Source organism: Chiloscyllium plagiosum, chromosome 17 (assembly GCF_004010195.1).
Source record: "Chiloscyllium plagiosum isolate BGI_BamShark_2017 chromosome 17, ASM401019v2, whole genome shotgun sequence".
In the NCBI taxonomy this organism is placed as follows: Eukaryota; Metazoa; Chordata; class Chondrichthyes; order Orectolobiformes; family Hemiscylliidae; genus Chiloscyllium; species Chiloscyllium plagiosum.
The window spans coordinates 26,255,886-26,274,516 of NC_057726.1; the positions used below are offsets into that span (position 1 = coordinate 26,255,886).

An 18,631-nucleotide genomic window follows, 5' to 3' on the forward strand; every position below is an offset into this window, starting at 1 on the left:
AAGATAGGCAGGTAGGACAAGTCATGGGGACAGTGCTGAGCTAGAAGTTTGGAACTAGGGTGAGGTGGGGGGAGGGGAAATGAGGAAACTGTTGAAGTCCACATTGATGCCCTGGGGTTGAAGTGTTCCGAGGCGGAAGATGAGGCATTCTTCCTCCAGGTGTCTGGTAGTGAGGGAGCGGCAGTGAAGGAGGCCCAGGACCTCCATGTCCTCAGCAGAGTGGGAGGGGGAGTTGAAATTTTGGGCCACAAGGCGGTGTGGTTAATTGGTGCGGGTGTCCCAGAGATGTTCCCTAAAGCGCTCTGCTAGGAGGCGTCGAGTCTCCCCAATGTAGAGGAGACCGCATCCGGAGCAACGGATACAATAAATGATATTAGTGGATGTAAGCATGGCAGGGAACAAAGAAAGACTGATTAATTAAACTTCATTTATATCAATACAAGAGGCCTGACAAGTAAGGCAGGTAAACTCAGGGCATGGATGGGTACATGGGACTGGGATATCATAGCTTTTACAGAAACATGGTTGAGTGAGGGACAGGACTGGCTATATGGGTGGAACTGAGAAATAAGAAGGGGGTGATCACTTTGATGGGATTGTATTATAGGGCACCCAATAGTAAGCAGGAAATTGAAGAACAAATATGCAGGGAGATTTCAGATAGCTGTAAGAATAATAGGGTTGTTACAGTAGGTTGTTATAGTTCCAAACATAGACTGGGACTACCATAGTGTTAAGGCTTGGGGAGCAATTTTTTAAGTGTGTTCAGGAAAATTTTCTCAAACAATTTGTAGATGGCTCTACTGGAGAACAGTCAAAGCTCAACTTCCTCTTGGGAAATAAGGCAGGGCAAGTGACTTAGATATTAGTGGTGGAGTGCTTTGGAACCAGTGACCATAATTCTATTAGTTTTAAAATAGACATCTGGCAAGTGGAAGGTTTTCAAAACCAAGATAATGAGAGTTCAGGGCCAGCATTTTCCTATTAGTGTGAAAGGCAAGTCTGGCAGGAGTAAGCAACACTGAATGACTAGAGATATTTAGGCACTAGTTAAGGAAAAGAAGGAGACATATGTCAAGTATAGACAAGTGAATCTCATGATGAATATGGGGATTGTAGGAGTACACTTAAGAGGAAAATCAGAAAGGCAAAAAGGGGACATGAGATAGCTTTGGCAGAGAAGGTCAAGGAGAACCCAAATAGATTCTACAAGTATAATAAAAACAAAAGAGTAGCTAGGAAGAGAATAGGGCCCCTTAGAGATTAGTAAGGTCATCTATGTATGGAGCAACAGGAGAAGTGTGAGATTATTTCTCTTCAGTATTTACCATGTAGAAAGAATAGGGAACTCAGCAAAGTAAACAGCAAAGTCGTAAAAAGAGTCTGCATTACAGAAGAGGAGGTGCTGGATGTCTTAAAAATCATAAAGATAGATAAATCCCTGGGACCTGATCAAGTATATTCCAGGACATTATCAGAAGCTAGGGAAAAAAGCGTGTGGGCCCCTCTTGGAGATATTTATATCATTGACAGCCACAGGTGAGGTGCCAGAAGACTTGGGGTTGGCTAATGTTGTGCCACGACTTAAGAACGGCTATATGAAAAAGCCAGGAAACTGATGGGCAAGTTGTTGGAGGGGATTCTGAAAGACTGAGAAACAAGATCTACATGCACTTAGAATGACAAGGACTGATTAGGGATAGTCAGCATGGCTTTGTGCATGGGAAATTGTGCCTCACAAAATTGGATTGAGTTTTTTGAAGAGGTGACCAAGAAGATAGATGAGTGCAGTGTAACAGATGTTGTCTATGTGGACATAAGTAAGGCATTTGACAATATACCACATAGTAGCCTGGTTAGTAAGGTTAGATTACTTAGGATCCAGGGAGAGCTAGCCAATTCAATACAAAATTGTCTTGATGCTGAGACAGAGGGTGGTAGTAGAGAATTGTTTTTCAGACTGGAGGCCTGTGACCATTGATGTGCCACAAGGATTAGTACTGGATCCACTGTTGTTCATCAGTTATATAAACAATTTGGAGGAGAACATAGGAGGTATGGTTGGTAAGTTTGTAGATGACACCAAAATTAATCGTATGATGGACAGTGAAGAAGATTATATAAGAGTGCTTGGACTCTTGATCAACTGGGCCAGTGGGCTAAGGAATGGCAGTTGGAGTTTAATTCACACAAATGTGAGGTGTTGCATTTCGCTAAGACAAGCCAGGGCAGGGCTTATGTAATTAATGGTAGGGCCCTGAGGAGTGTTGTCGAACAGAAAAATCCAGAGGTGCTTGTAAGTGGCATCACAGATAGACGGGTTGGTGAAGAAGGCATTTGGGATGCTTGCCTTCATTGTTGCAGGAATCATGTTACAGCTGTACAATACATTGGTAAGGTTACATTTGAAGTATTGTGTACATTTCTGGTCACCCTGCTACAGGAATGATGTTATTAAGCTGGAAAAGATGCAAAAAAGGCTTATAAGTAGAGTTGAGTTATAAGGAGAGTTGAATAAGCTGGGACATTTTTTTCCTGAAGCGTTGGAGGCTGAGGGGTAATCTTATAGAGCTTTGTAGAGGCTGTACAGGACATTTGTTAGGCCACTTTTAGAATACTGCATGCAATTCTGGTGTCACTCCTATCGAAAGGATGTTGTGAAACTTGAAAGGGTTCAGAAAAGATTTACAAGGACGTTGCCAGGGTTGGAGGATCTGACCTATAGGGACAGGCTGAATAGGTTGGGGCTGTTTACCCTGGACCATCGGAGGCTGAGGGGGTAACCTTAAAGAGGTTTATAAAATCAAGAAGGGCATAGAGAGGATAAATAGACAATGTCTTTTTTTCCTGGGGTGGGGGAGTCCAGAACTAGAGGACATAGGTTCATGGTGAGAGGGGAAAGATATTAAAGGGATCTAAGGGGCAACTTTTTCAAGCAGAGGGTGGTACATATATGGAATGAGCTGCCAGAGGAAGTGGTGAAGGCTGGTACAATTACAATATTTAAAAGACAACTGGAGGGGTATATGAATAGGAAAGGTTTGGAGAGATAAGGGCCAAGTGCTGGAAAATGGGACTAGATTAGGTCAGGACATCTGGTCAGCATGGATGAGTTAGACCGAAGGGTTTGTTTCCATGCAGTACACCTCTATGACTCTATGAGGGGCATAGATGAGGTGAGTAGTCAGGTCTTTTTTTCCTGGGTAAGGGAGTCCAAAAGTAGAGGGTATAGGTTTAACACAAAAGATTTAAGAGGGACCTGAGAGGCAACTTTTTCACATAGGGTGGGTGTGTATATATGGAACAAGCTACCAGACAAAGTGGGTAGAATGACATTTAAAAATCACTTAGACAGCGACATGGATTTGGAAAGGTTTAGAGGACCACACATAGACAAATGGGCCTAGTTCAATTTAGGGGACCTGGTCAGCATGGACCAGTTGGGACAAAGGGTCTGTTTCTGTGCTGTATACCTCTCTGACTCGATGAGTGGCAACTTCATCCAGCCAAGGTGAGATGGTAGAAATCCAGCTAGCACCAAATGAGGCTGATTCCATAGGTAGATAATTGATGGGTAATTAATTGAGTTTGGTATGATATGGTGAGGAGTGTCATTAAGCTTAATGGAGAGAAGCTTTCTATGAAACTTGATGAAATCGGCACTTAGCCAAAATCAAATAAGGTTCTGCTCAAGAGGCTAAAATAAAATGCTGCTACAGGACACCCATCTATACAGCTAGAAACTCTTAAGAGGATCATAAAGATATACCCGGAAAGGTAAAAATATTTAGAATACCAGAAGTTTGCAAACAGATAATGAAGGTATGAGAATTCTAGCTTTGGAGAGAAACAAGAGGAAGAATTTCAAAGGAACTCAGTATAATATACTTTCTTTGTCTTGTGGAGCCCTTAATTCCTCAAAATAACAGATTTTAATTTCAAGCTTTTGAACAGTACTGTATAAAGAAACTTAAGCTAAGAGCAGCTAATGTGCAGAAAGAAGTTTTGAGACCAAGGGAGATCAAATAAATAAAAGTATGCAGAAACCAAAAACTATTTTGATGAGGGCAAGTGAGCCAGAAAGTGTTAAAACCACACAACGGGTGAGTAATAAGGAACATTCTGTCCCTCCCAAAATTTGCTGTTCTGAACAGCCTGCCTTTACAAGAAAATGCCAACTGTTCAGCTGTAGAAACCATTTCAGCCACTGGATCTGATCTGAAATGTTAATATTTTTAACTTCAGCAAGAAAGAAGAAAACAAAAGGTACCTACAGTAAATCACAAAGGCCTAATGTGGCTTTGTTCTAAATATTATTTTGTCTTACCTTTAATTATTATGTTCTTGGTATTTGATATTTTTTGATAACAACTTTATGTTTTTAAACTAAGGAATCTTGAGTAATAACTTGTAATAAACTAACTTTAAACCTGTTTAAAATGAAAATATAATGGCTAGACTTCTTTAACTTAAATAATTATATATTTTTAAAAGGGCTTCATGAGCTATACTAATACACAAGTCACTGACCATTGGTGGGTGTGACAATGGCAGAAATATGAAAAATAGACGTTCAGGACCAGAGAAGTTGTTAGGTAGTAGTTAGTCTGTATAGGTCTTTGTAAATTCACTTGCATGCCATTTACATGGCATAACTTTTTTTCAGGTGTTTTCAACAATAATGTTACAACTTATAAGGGGATGTTCCCATCAGTTCATTGACTTCTACAAAATTACTGTCTATAGGGACTTTAACAGCACACTCTGTGAAGGAGCAGATATTAACAGACAACCATGTTCAAATTTTCACATTTAACTACAGACGCAAGATCTTGCTGTTAGTTTCACAGTTTTAATGACTGAAATATAGATATCTTTATCATTTCAACTGCAAAACCCGGACCACTATAATTTAGTGTCAGACCTATGCCAATACCTCTCTGAAATTCAGTTATAAGTCAGGGAGACTGCCCTTCCAATTTTCCATCTACCTCTGTTGGGAATTCTCTTGCAAGTGTTTAGTAGATTTTCCCTGCACGATATAGCTAAAATAGAAACTCAACATGTGAAAGGCTAGAGTCACAAGCCCATGCTGAAACAGCCTGGCATAGTATGGGCAAACTTCAACACATTTTCATTGTAGCATCACTACTTATTTCTGATACATGAGGTTTAAATCCACTGCAGTTAGTTTATTCTAACTGACAACTTTGGATTGTTTTAGCTCGAGACCTTACGAAAATCCCTGCATGGTGCAAGGTCAGACAGTTCAAGATTGCATCGAGAGAGTGAACTGGTTGTAGCGAATGTTAACCAGTGGGTAAAGGACCAAAAGTAAGTAACTTAATTTCTACTAAGATCCACAAATTAAACATGTAACAGGTTAACGTTCCAGTATGTTTCAAATATATATGTGGTTCAGCTGTCAGTTTAGGCAGTTTGACCAATAATGGGGTATGAAACTTTAAACCTGTGTCCAAACAATGAAGTATTACTTTAATGTGAGGGCCTGTTAACAGGACCAATGATACTTTCTATAATGTTGCTAAGAAGGACACATTCTGTTGAACCTTTTGGCCTGCACTTATCAGGGTATTACCCAACAATACAAATTCAAGGGAAAAAAACATCTATACTGCATGGGAGGAGAGTATTGACTGATTAGCAAGCAGACTGTAGTTGATAGATGTCTTGTCATGGAGAATGCACACATACATGCTGATTGACAGTTAACAACCGAGCTTTGTTAAATTTTAAACCAGGCAAGTTGACTTTGATTGGTCAGGACATTGCCATGAAAAATAAACCAGCAAATGTCTGTCACCTGTTTTGTTGAGTTCAAACAAGTGCAGTATATGTACATGTTCTTTCTGTCTGCAAAGAACAAGGACCTTGTATATTAATATCAGTGGCTTTGCACACATGTAAGTGCACCACACTGAAAGCCTGATTACAATCCTAAATTGCTTGTGATTCTGTTTATGTTGATTTAATGCAGGTCTGTTTCTTCAATGATCAAAATGTTTAATAATATGAATACATTCGCAATGTTATCTTTTGGAAAATAATATAGAGTGTTTGATGGATTTTTCAAATTGATTAATAACCTTTATTAAGCTATGAAACAAATACTGAATGGGAACTTGAACCCACAACCTTCCAGTTCAATGACAAGTCTACCAACTGAAGTGCTTGAATTCCCAAAATGTGAACTACATTTGCTGTCTTGTCCTACCAAGTCCCGTGCCGTATATAGGAAAATACTAAGGACAAGTAGCTCTTTTAACTAAAGTACATTCCTCCATTAGTTTGCTTTATTTAAAATAGGTTAGTTCATATAATTAGTTTTCTATATAAACAAGCTTTCCACTTTGAAAGCAACATTTTAACATGTGTTCACCAAATATTACCACTTAGTGGTGGTGAATGGAAAATGACAGCCACAATATAGATTATGATTTAGAATGACTAACTTCAAATTATTGTATATTTTTACATAGAATAAAATTGTCTGGAAATGCATCCTTTCTGATAACAAATTAATTTCACAAAACATCCAAGCTATATATTCTCATCATTCATAATAATCTCTGCCTCTTGAGTGAATTGCATCTTTATTGTTTAGGTCGTAAATGTATTTGTATTAAACCAGAACTGAATGTTTGGAATTTATTTAAATGAATATCTCAATTTTAAAGTAATTCCCAACAATCTATTCCTTAAAAAAATTACCAAAATTGAATGTCACTAGAGAATAGTGAAGTTCTGTTGCGCCCTGTGGTTGATTCATGAAAACATTGTGATTGTTGCTAAGAAACAACCTGGATCAAAATTAGTGAGTAATGTGACTGACATCATTTAATCATATCACAGAAATAAGCAGCATCACAAATCTTATTCTATTGATGGTGTGATATTATTAGCTTTAGGTTAAATTAATTATTACAAAAGTAATCTAATAACGGGATCACTATGGTGTCACACATACATCATGTGCTGCTTAGCAACAAAGTTGCGCCATTCTTGGTGATTTTGATATAAATCTGATTATTTTGCTGTCACATCATTTGTGACCATGAGGAGGAGCGTGAATCATTGAACTACTGGTACAATTAACTTGTGCCCAGAGCTGTGCTGAATGTAGTTTATTTATACTATCTGGTATCTGCTTTGACCCCTGTGCCTGAGCTCACAAATAAACTTCACAAACCATCCAAACTACGTTCTCATCAATCAGAACATACCCAAACCCCTTGAGCTTATTGTATCTGTATCCTGTATTAGATTAGAATTGAATGTTTAAATTGAATAAAATGAAACTCCCCAGACCGAAGCCAATCTCTAACTAGAGATAGCAATTGTATAGGAATGATTGTTCAGCAAGTTGTAATGGCAGTAAGGAGTCACTGATTTAGTATTTTTGTTAAAATAAATATGGCAATGCTAATAAAGCCAAGAATCAAATCCGATAAAGTAATATTTATGAATATACATAGATATTTTCCAAATACACAAAACATGGTAAAAGCAACTAACCACATAATGATTAGATTCCCTACAGTGTGGAAACAGGCCCTTCGGCCCAACAAGTCCACACCGACCCTCCAAAGAGTAACCCACCCAGACCCATTTCCCTCTGACTAATGCTATGGGCAATTTAGCATGGCCAATTCACCTGACCTGCACATCTTTGGACTGTGGGAGGAAATCCACACAGACACGGAGAGAATGTGCAAACTCCACACAGACAGTCACCCAAGGCTGGAATTGAACCTGAGATGCTGGTGCGGTGAGGCAGCTGTGCTAACCACTGAGCCAACATGCCGCCTCAAATGATGTTATGCTTTTCTGAAAAGATGGAAATGGTTAGTTCTTTTTTTTTACAACATTTCTGGCCAAAATGAATGCATTAAGAGATCCACTAAGGCATATTACAAAATCACACAAATTTGTTCTGTTTTTTTACTTAATTATTCGACTGTAATATTTTTCTGCAGCAGCGTGACAAGTATAAATAAAAACTGAATGCTTGAATTCTGATAAAATTACTGGAAAATTAGAAAAATGTGGTGTATAAAACATGAAAACATTACTTTTCATGCTGCACGATGCCAGGTGCTTCCATGGTCAAAATGACATTCCATGTGGTTCCTTATTATAGATTTTTCTGTGTCTTTCCTGTATTAACTGCAAGCAATTAATACATTGTGTGTGTGTTTTTTATAAAGGCAAGCCAATGAAAAACTTGGGAATAAGATCAAAGAACAAACAAAGCAAATCCTTCAACTAACAACTGAAAAAGAGTAAGTATCAACACTGGAAACTAACTAGTGTAAATGTCAGACTTGCCTGTTGTAGGTATTAATATTGCAGATCTTCATCTGTGCTGCCTGATAACACACCTTTGGATAGAAACAACATTGCTCCTTTAAAACACAATTGTTCAATGACCTACAAAGATAAATTATGTGCAAAATTATTTTGAGAAGTAGATGAGTCTGATCGAAACAAAGCAGATCTATTAGTTCTTTGTTTATTACAATATAGGATGGTACAGATGAGCAAGTAAATATTTATTTTCAGAAACCCCAGGTCAATGATGATTGTCGTATAAACGGAGTTCAGAGCTTCAGTTTCCTTTCCTTAGCTCACATTCTCCATGCCTCCCCAGACTAGGAGTGTGCCTGACATGTCTTATGATATATTTGACCTTTACACATTTTGATTTATGTCTTACCACTTGTACTCAGAGACATGAAAGCTTATTTCATTGCAACTTAAAATAAAAAGCACCAGTAGGGGATATTCAATATTTTGGTCACGGTTCCTGATTTGATTTGAATTTCTGGGTGTTCTGGGCAGCGCAATCATTCAACCTTTGGAAGCCGTTGATGCTATAAAGTCTGCTTTGCAAATTCAGCACTTTTGCAATATATTGTTGCCAATGGACTAAGGGAAAAATTTAAAGTTATGAGCTGACTTCATGTTATAAAGCAAAGTGAGCCCATTTGTGGACAAGCATACAGAGTGCCTTCAGATCCACCACAGCTGCATTATATGAAATGAAATGATAAAAAATTGTCATTGGTATATGTTGTGGTTGCATCTACCACTACCATCTCAGATATGTAAATTCACTTCCACTAATCCTTCTTACTTATATTCGTCTATATCGCTGATACCAACTGAAGAAGAATGCCCACACAAAGTCTTCAGTCGAAGTGAGGGTCTGTCATGCTGAAGAGACTAGATTCATAGTACATAGTACTTAATGCATACTCATATCACATCTGAGTTACACACCCATTTCCATCAGAAGGACAAAGGCAGCTGATATATGGGAACACCACCACCTTGCACGTTCCCCTGCAAGCCACTCACCATTCTGAGTATAAAAGTAGTGATGTCTTACTTCAGTTGTATTGGAATTTGGTTATACCACAGCTGGAGTACAGTGTACAGTTTTCAATCTCCTGAGAGCTATTATTGTCATTGAGGGAGTGCATTTAAGGTTCACTAGATATGTTTCAGTGTTGCTGAACTATCCTATGAAGAGAAATTGGACAAATTGGTCTGTGTTTTCCAGAGTTTTGAAAAATAGAAGATTATCTCAACAAAAGTTACAAAATACTGAAGGGATAGAGAGGGTGGATGCAGGTAATACGTTTCCCTTGGCTGGGGTGTCTAGGACCAAGAAGGCAATTTAACATAAGTAGGATGTCACTTAGGTCAGAATTGAAGGAGGTTTTCTTTACTCAGAAAGTTGCGAACCTTTGGAATTCTTTATCACAGATGGTTGTGCAGGATCATTTTTTGAGTATGTTTAAGTTAGTGATTGATAGATTTCCGATTACCAGTGGCATAAGGGGTGAATTGTAAGGGATGGATAAAGACATTGAAGTGTTTAATCAACCATGATAGAACTGAATGGTTGGCAGGTACATGGGTCCCTGTTTCTATGTTCCTAAAACCAGGAATTTGGATTTGATTTTCGTAGATTGATCTATTACAATTTACCTGTATTTTTCATTTCCTCTATAATCTTTACTTTTGCTTTAGCAAGTTTTATGCTATCCAACACAATGCCTCCTGACAGAAAAACCATACATTTGTTTGGTAACTTATAGATTCTGTGATTGTGATTGAACAGCACACCAGATTGAGATGTTTATAGCTATTATTTCTTTTCACTGTTGACATCTAATCTTAGGGGATACTACCTAGAAAAAGTGTTCAGTTCCAAGCAAAGACCATCAAAACCTCCGCTTTACTTATGAGGCAGCAGGACTAACCACTGAGCCACCGTGCCTTCCAAATCTTATCATTGCGCTTCGTTTCTTAATTCACAATTTTTTGGAGTCGAGGATTAACAATGTTAAATAGCATGGTTCTGTGTGCTTATATATGTTGCTAGTTTCTATGTATGATCCTACCCATTTATAGCTTTAATAGGGCTCTTGTTGCACTGTGGTAGTGTGCCTACCTCTGGGTACCTAGTTCCTACCCACTTCAACAGTGCAATTTAACAGGTACAATTACATTAGCGGATATCAATATTTTCCCTTTTTCAAGCTAGTAAAAACTGCTATTATTTTACAATTCAGGTAATAAACACAACAGAATGAGATTCTAACAATGAAGTGATTCTCATTTTTAAGATTTATTCTCACTTAGAGAAAAAGTTTCTACCATATTGAATACCGAAGTTTGAAGAAAACACTACTTTCCTCTTAGGTGCCTTGCATCGTCATCTGTAGTAATTGATCCGTGGGGATTGAGAAGGTCCATACCAGGATCATTACCATGTATGGCAGTATTTAGTATTGTTTATAACTAATAGTGTTACTTTGAAGTCTAAGCCTGAAGAACATTCTTAATTTTGCCTTCTCCGTAACCAGTCTATCTTGATCTCAAACTCGGGGTGAGCCACACGATAAAAGAATACCCCTTGCATTAAATTGCCTTTCCTTTGTCTTCCTACAAAAATATATCACATTTCACTTCTCTATCTGAAATTTATTCTGCCACGCCTGCCCCACATTCAAGCAGCCTATGTTATGCCAACCTATGTTAAAATATTAACATATTCATCCAACCAGTGTAAGAGAACCTAATGTGCACCACCTCATATGAAATGCATTTTATTTCTATCTATAAAAATGCTAGCTTACCATTGGGAATCTACAGGAAGGAGATTCCCGACATTGAGAGCAAAGAGCTCCATTTTACAAACAAGTGTTGAACAATGAGACCAGAATTTGACCAGTGAATGGGAAAGGCCATTCTGCATTTATTAGCATGCATTAACATCTTATTAACAGCCAGCCTTCAGCAGGATCTACTATACTCAATTGACTGAGACAAAAGCTTTGGTCAGATCGATGAAGGTCATATAGAGTAGTTGATGTTGTTTTGGCATTTCTCTTCAAGTTTCAAACTGTGAAAATCATATCCAGAGTTCCACAGGTTGATCAGAAGTCACACTGGCTTTCAGGAAGGATTATCTCGGAGACTGGGAGAAGGCACCTAGCGAGGATTCAAGTAATGATCTTCTTGGTGATAGACAGCAGGACAATTCTTCCGAAGTTCCCACAGTCAACTTTGATTCCTTTCTTGAGAACAGTGATAATGGCAGCTTCCTTAAGATCAGCAGGAATTTCTTCTTTCCCCAGATTTTCAGGAGCAGTTGATGAAGATGACAGGTAAGCTCTGCTCCTCCAAGTTTGAAAATATCCAAAAGGAATCCAGTCTATTCCTGCAGATTTTCCATTATCCATTTGTCTAATGGTCACTTCAACTTCTGCCACACTAGGTTGAAGCACAAGATCATCTTTCGTGAGGAATTGGGGGATTTCCTCAAAGATGTTGTCATTGATGATTGTATCACAGTTTAGGAGATCTGTGAAGTGTTCCCTTCATTGGAGGCTGATGTTTTCTTTGTCTCTTAACGGGGTTCTTAGCCTTATCCTTACTTTGCACTGGTTTAAGGCCAAGGATGTTGGGTCTGTAAATTGACTGAAGAAACCCCTAATGTCTTGTTTGTCAGCAAGAAGTTGAAGCCCCTTAGCTTTCTCAGTCCACCATTAATTTTTGATTTCTTTCATTCCTTTTTGTAGGCCAGCCTTTGCTATTTAATAAATTCTCCTCTTTGCCTTACTGGTAATGCTGCTTTGCCAGGCATGGAGAGCCTTTTGTTGATACGAATTTGGATGATATAGTCATTCTCATTGAACCAGTCTTGGTGTTTGCTGGTCTTTTGGAGCCAATGATCTCTTCACAGCATGAGATGATGGCTGTCTTCAGCTCTTTCTTGATTTCCTTCGCTCCACTAAAATTAATTCTTGGAGATTTTGGTGAAGACATTGTCACAAGTCTACTTGACACTTGAAGTTGCAGGATGTTGAGTTTTTTTTCAGAGTTGTTTCTTCGTCTTTAGCTGCTTCTAATGTCATTTCACAGACATTTAGGAGCAGTCATCTGCACTCGTCACCACTTTGGTAATGAGGACATCCTTTTGGCATTGAAATCAAACAAAGACATAGTTAATCGTGTGCTTGTACTTTGATCATGGATGCCACCAAGAAGTCTTGAACTTGTCTTTTTCATGATGGTGGTGACCAGCTGTATTCCACAAATTTGATGAATAGGAGAATCCCATTGGTGCTGCAATTCCTGACTCCTTCTTTTCCAGAGTTTGGTGTCTTTTCCAATCCTGACATTTGAAGTGCCCAAGAATGATAACTTTATCTTCCTTAGGAATGTTGGTGAATATTGTGTCCAGGGTGGAGTAAAAGCTTTATTCGGATGACCATTCAACAACAATAATCTGCTGGTTCTTGGCAAGTTGTAGACAGGGTTGTGAGATGATTGTTTATGCCAACAGGCAGCTCTGAGAGTTGTTTAATGGCATCATTCTTGATAACAAATCCAATTCCATGTGTCCTGGATTGAGCATTGTATTTTCCACTCGAGAATAAGGTGTGACTATTACCTACTTCCCTCAAGTGCCCTTCACCTGCACTTCTAGTCTGCAGGGCAACAATATCAATGTTGACGTGCCTGAGTTCACATGCAACCAAGGCAGTTCTTCATTCTGGGTGATTGTTTTCTTCATTATCTATGAGGGTAAGTATATTCCATGTTTCAAGATTGAGTTTGATTTTGGTTTACAGACTGCAGGGACATGAGCTGCCTGGATGTAGTTTTCCAGCTAAGTTGCTGAAAAATTGTATATTTGTAGGGCACCTTTCCAAGCCCTTCCCTGTCAGGTTGAGTGGAGTGGATCCTGACAAGAGCTGCTCAGTTGTGAAGAAAGCTGCAGAAATGCTTGCCCATTCCTATTCCAAGAGTGAAACAGCAGAGTTAGACTCAACCACCTATGTGATGGACCGAACCTAGGAACTTTCAGATCTCACAATCCTGTCCCTGTCACCTCTCACCGATCATCACAAAGCTTAAATTATAGAGGAAAAGAGATATACAGCATGGAAACAGACCCTTCAGTCCAACTCGTTCATGCGACCAGATATCCTACATTAATCTAGTTCAATTTGCCGGCACTTGGCCCATATCCCTCTAAACCCTTCTATTCATTTACCCATCCCGGTGCCTTTTAAATGTTGTAATTGTATCAGCCTCCACCACTTCCTCTGGCAGCTCATTCCATGCACGCACCACCCTCTATGTGAAAAAGTTGCCCCTTAAGTCCCTTTTAAATTCCTAAACCTATGCCCTCTAATTCTGGACTCCCCACACCCCAGGGTAAAGCCCTTGGCTTTTTAGTCTATCCATGCCCCTCATGATTTTATAAACCTCTAGAAGGTCACCCCTCAACTTCTGACACTCCAGGGAAAACTGGCCCAGCATATTCAGCATCTCCCTATAATTCAAACCCTCCAACCTTGGCAACATCTTTGTAAATCTTTTCTGAATCCTTTCAAGCTCCACAACATCCTTCCTATAGAAGGGAAACCAGAATTACATGCAATATTCTAAAAGTGTGTCGATAGTCTTATTCCTCTATGTCAATGCCTTGTGCAGGACACTTTTTTATTGGGAGAGTGCTGCTGCTCATCAGCCTCCAGAAGTTAGATCCAGTTCCGGTGGCAAGGAAACTTTGACGGCTGGGGATGCCCCTACTGCTCAGCCTTCATCCACCTTCAGAGCCATTGATATCATACAAATATCTTCTGCCTCAATTGCCATTGAGGACTTGCTTTAGATTGCTGTTTGTCTGGTTCCTCCCCTCCAACTTTACCATCATGGGTGACCCTGCCAAGTGTTGAAAACTCTGACAGCATCATTTTCAGGATCACCAAAACAGGATACCTGTAAAGACAACATTCTGCATGTGAACTCAGACATTGAGCTCTGTGTGGAGTCCAAATCCTGACTGCAAACTCCCCTGATCACCTCATGCAGCATTTAGAATCAATCCCACTAAAGGCTGCAATGCGCAAGCAGCACATTGCAGCCTTGAAGGACTGACCCTAACAGCTCGAAAGACATACATTCACACAGCTGATGATGAACAGTGACCACATATTTAGAAATGTAACAACGTACATCAGTGAAGCTTCACTCATGCCTTCAGAAGATGATATTTGTCCTTTCCCTCCTGTTATTCATGGTGTAGTCCCAGGTTCTGGTACTGAGATGAAGACTGCTTGCCTTTCAGTGGAGTCTGTTGGCCTTTAAAATTTGGTTTGGTGACAATGGGGTATTTGTGGCCAGAGTGCTCAGTCATAGTGAGGGTGACAAGCCATTTAGAGGGGAAACTTCTGGGGCGGCCTGCATGTGATTGCTCCTCCAGCTGGGCGCATACAGGCACCGCCCTGTCCCCTGGTGAGGAAGGTGCCCATGAGATGGTCAAGGTCTCTTGTCCCCCATTACCTTGCCAATTGTGCTGAGCACCAATGGTTCAAGAGATGAAGCCCCACCCTATACATGTACTCAGCAGACACTGAGGATGCTGGACCTGGCTGTCCATGACAGCCACCTACCTGCCCATGGAGGCAGCCAAAGTTCATGTGCTGGAGGCAACATAGTGCAAACTATGTTGGTGGAGTCTTCCAACCTTGGAGTCAGTTGCCCAATGTCTCTGGCAAACTTGACAAACATGTGCTGCTGTATCTGATTGTGCATTTGTATGAAACTAATCATTGACAACATGAGATCCTGTCCTGCCTTGGTTCTGGCAGTGCTCTGAATACGAGCAGTTTGGGACATTTCTTCCTCAACCAGCTGCGCAAATATAACAGTGATGTGCTTACTAGCATGTGCTTCTGACTCTATTCTAACTAAAATACTCATGGAGCTTTCAATATCTGAGCTGGTGAGGTTGCAGGAGGCAGCCTTCCCTGTACACCCTATGAGGGATCTGTAGCTTCTTCTTCAAAGGTCGAAGAGGAGATATCTTGCTGGGATATCCTCTTGCTGCCAAGACCTTGCAGATGTGACTCCTATTTGCAGGAGACAAAAGAGGGAATGTGTATCAAATCAGAGGTAGAAGTTTAGGCACATTAAGAATAATGTCTGTATGGTGATATGGGAGAGCAGCAACATCCAGTGTCAACCTTGGGCCAATCTAGCAGAAAGTGGCATCGAAGTTTCTTTTGATAGTCCAAGGGGAAGAGGGCGACGCTGCTTTGCCCCACCAGGACCTCCAAGCCAGAAAAGCAGGGTGCCAATTTCCCTATGCCGAATGTGCCTGGGCAATTGACAGGAACTTCACAAGGCAGCTCTGAACAGACTGACACTGCTGGACCTGGTGCACAACTGCATTTTAAATTCTGGAAGGTCTGGACATTGACAACCTGCTGTCATTGAGACAATGCAATGAGCAGGGCATGGTGCATAGGTAACAAAGTGAGTTAGAGAAATCTTGCTAGGCTTCATGGAAAGAAACACTCCACAGAACTTGCCAGCATTGACAATGTCAGGTTAAACTCAGCTCACAAAATTTATCGAGGATAACATGTGTACTACTTTTGTGGCAAATTCAGCAGAGAGCTTCTTTTTATCTATGCTAGTGGATAGATTAAGGTTTTTCTCTTACAAGATCAATACATTACAAAAAAATATTATGACATAAAACCTGAGGTTTACAGAAGTGTTGTGGCACATTTTCTTACACCATCAAATTAATGACTACCAGATGGCTTTTTGGTTGAAATATTTTTCATTGTTAGTTATTGCATTTACATTCTATTATTCCTTTATCTTTGCTGCAGTAATGACCCTTTCTGTTATTGCTATTGTAATCTTTGTCACAACACAGCCATCTGCAGGAAATGAATGAACGACTACAGCATGAGAATAAGAAATTAAAAGTTGAAGTGGATGAGAAGAGAATAGCAAACGAGAGGCTAAAGGTAAGCCTCTTAATTCCTCAAAGGTACAACAAGCAGATGAATAAGTTGTAAACTTTATATGTTGGCTTGGTGTAGGCAAATCTGGTCCCAAAAGATATCATTAGAATGCATGTGTGATGTGTTATGTGTTATCGATATATTCTTGAAAATGTTCATAATCTGCGTTTGAAAATATTTTTTGCTCACCAAAGTTCTTTTATTAATATGGAATCAGGAAAGTTCTGAATGTAGACTTCCTCCATGGGCACTCTGAGTGCAGCACCTGGAAATGTCAGTGTCCATTTGCCCAGTTGTCAAACCATGTTAATTTGTATCTCTTTTCAGGCTTTGCACAGTCATCCAGGTGAGCACTCTAATGTCACACGTCAATTCCGGAGTCCATTTCAAGATGAAGAGTAAGTATTTATCCCTGAATATTAGCATATTTCATTTTCTTAAAGCTCAGCTATACATTGGGATCCAGCACAATTCACATGACCACTGACATTAAACTGCAAATGGGAACCCATTCTATTTAACAGTGAAGCACTTTAAAGTTATTTCTGAATTATAAACAGTTTACTAATGGCTCAGTGGGTTTGCATCATAAATAACAGCCATAAAGACCAGGTCAGCAATCTTTGCTGACTTAACACAAGTACAGTTGGCCTCAGCAGCTCGAGGTTAGACAAGAGTTTTTTTTCTAATCACCATTAATTGATCCTTCAGAGAAGTGAATGTTGGTGTATGTGTTAACATCAGATGAGGGCAGAGTTGAGCTTGGCTGAGGTCATTAAATAGCTTGCTGACACTTTATCAAACATCGTGCTTGAGTAATGGGCACTTGGGCAAATGTACGTGAGAGCATTCATTACCTGTATAATGTCCATGTTGCAAAAAGATATTCCGTGATGAGAAATGGAGAAAAAGGAAGACAATGAGTGTGGCATGACTTAATCCAGCATTTTTGTGTCCTTCCCAGCTAAGTGCCATACCAGATGTTTGTTAGATGTTACTTGGACAATTCAGATTTGACTTGTTAGAATCAAATTCTAAAACTTGAAAATCTGGAAAACAATGTCATGATGTAGCATGTTCTGTTCATCTTGTAGGGTATAAGGAAATGTTTGTCTGGAATTCTGATTGTCCCATTGATTAAATACAGACCACAAAACACTACCTTTAAAAAAAATCACTGAATCATGATATAAATATGCATTCAATACAAAATTATCGGTCATTTATCAATGAATAAGCCACAATCATCTCTAAAATAAGTTACTAGAAAATAAACTTCAAATTTCCCTAAATATCATGCTGTTTCCATATCTAGGAGAAAGTGAGGACTGCAGATGCTGGAGATCAGACCTGAAAATGTGTTGCTGGAAAAGTGCAGCAGGTCAGGCAGCATCCAAGGAGCAGGAGAATCGACGTTTTGGGCATGAGCCCTTCTTCAGGAATGAGGAAAGTGTGCCAAGCAGGTTAAGATAAAAGGTAGGGAGGAGGGACTTGGGGAGGGGCGTAGGAAATGCGATAGGTGGAAGGAGGTTAAGGTGAGGGTGATAGGCCGGAGTGGGGGTGGGGGCAGAGAGGTCAGGAGGAAGATTGCAGGTTAGGAAGGTGGTGCTGAGTTCGAGGGTTGGGACTGAGACAAGATGGGGGGAGGGGAAATGAGGAAATTGGAGAAATCTGAGTTCATCCTTTGTGGTTGGAGGATTCCTAGGCAGAAGATGAGGCGTTCTTCCTCCAACCATCGTGTTGCTATGGTGCATGTCCTTGGTGGAGTGGGAGGGGGAGTTGAGCCACGGGGTGGTTGGGTTGGTTGGTCCAGGCCAACATACCCCATCCTCCTGGACACCCCGTGCTGGCCTCTTACCTGCCCTTGATCTCTTCATAGCCAACTGCCCCCGTGACATTAACCGCCTCAACCTGTCCACCCCTCTCACCCACTCCAACCTCTCACCCTCGAAACGTGCAGCCCTTCACTCCCTCCGTTCCAACCCCAACCTCACTATCAAACCTGCAGACAAGGAAGGCGCGATGGTAGTTTGGCGCACTGACATTTACACCGCTGAGGCTAAACGCCAGCTCGCGGACACCTCATCCTATTGACCATGACCCCACCTCCCACCACCACACCATCATCTCCCAGACCATCCATAACCTCATCTCCTCAGGGGATCGCCCATCCACCGCCTCCAACCTCATAGTCCCACAACCCCGCACTGCCCGTTTCTACCTCCTGCCCAAAATCCACAAACCTGACTGCCCCGGCCGAC

The 18,631-nt window shown here is 40.3% G+C and overlaps 1 protein-coding gene across 6 annotated transcripts in view; it reads left to right on the forward strand.

The window, feature by feature from the left end:
* The window catches only part of LOC122558290 (polyamine-modulated factor 1-binding protein 1), a 488,574-nt gene that overhangs the window by 404,941 nt on the left and 65,002 nt on the right, over positions 1-18,631 (forward strand). For all 6 annotated transcript variants that reach the window (XM_043706693.1, XM_043706694.1, XM_043706696.1 and 3 more), the window contains 4 exons: positions 5,225-5,334; positions 8,229-8,303; positions 16,280-16,373; positions 16,698-16,768. In XM_043706693.1, the coding sequence (XP_043562628.1) occupies positions 5,225-5,334; positions 8,229-8,303; positions 16,280-16,373; positions 16,698-16,768 (350 nt within the window). The remainder of the gene's footprint in view (positions 1-5,224; positions 5,335-8,228; positions 8,304-16,279; positions 16,374-16,697; positions 16,769-18,631) is intronic.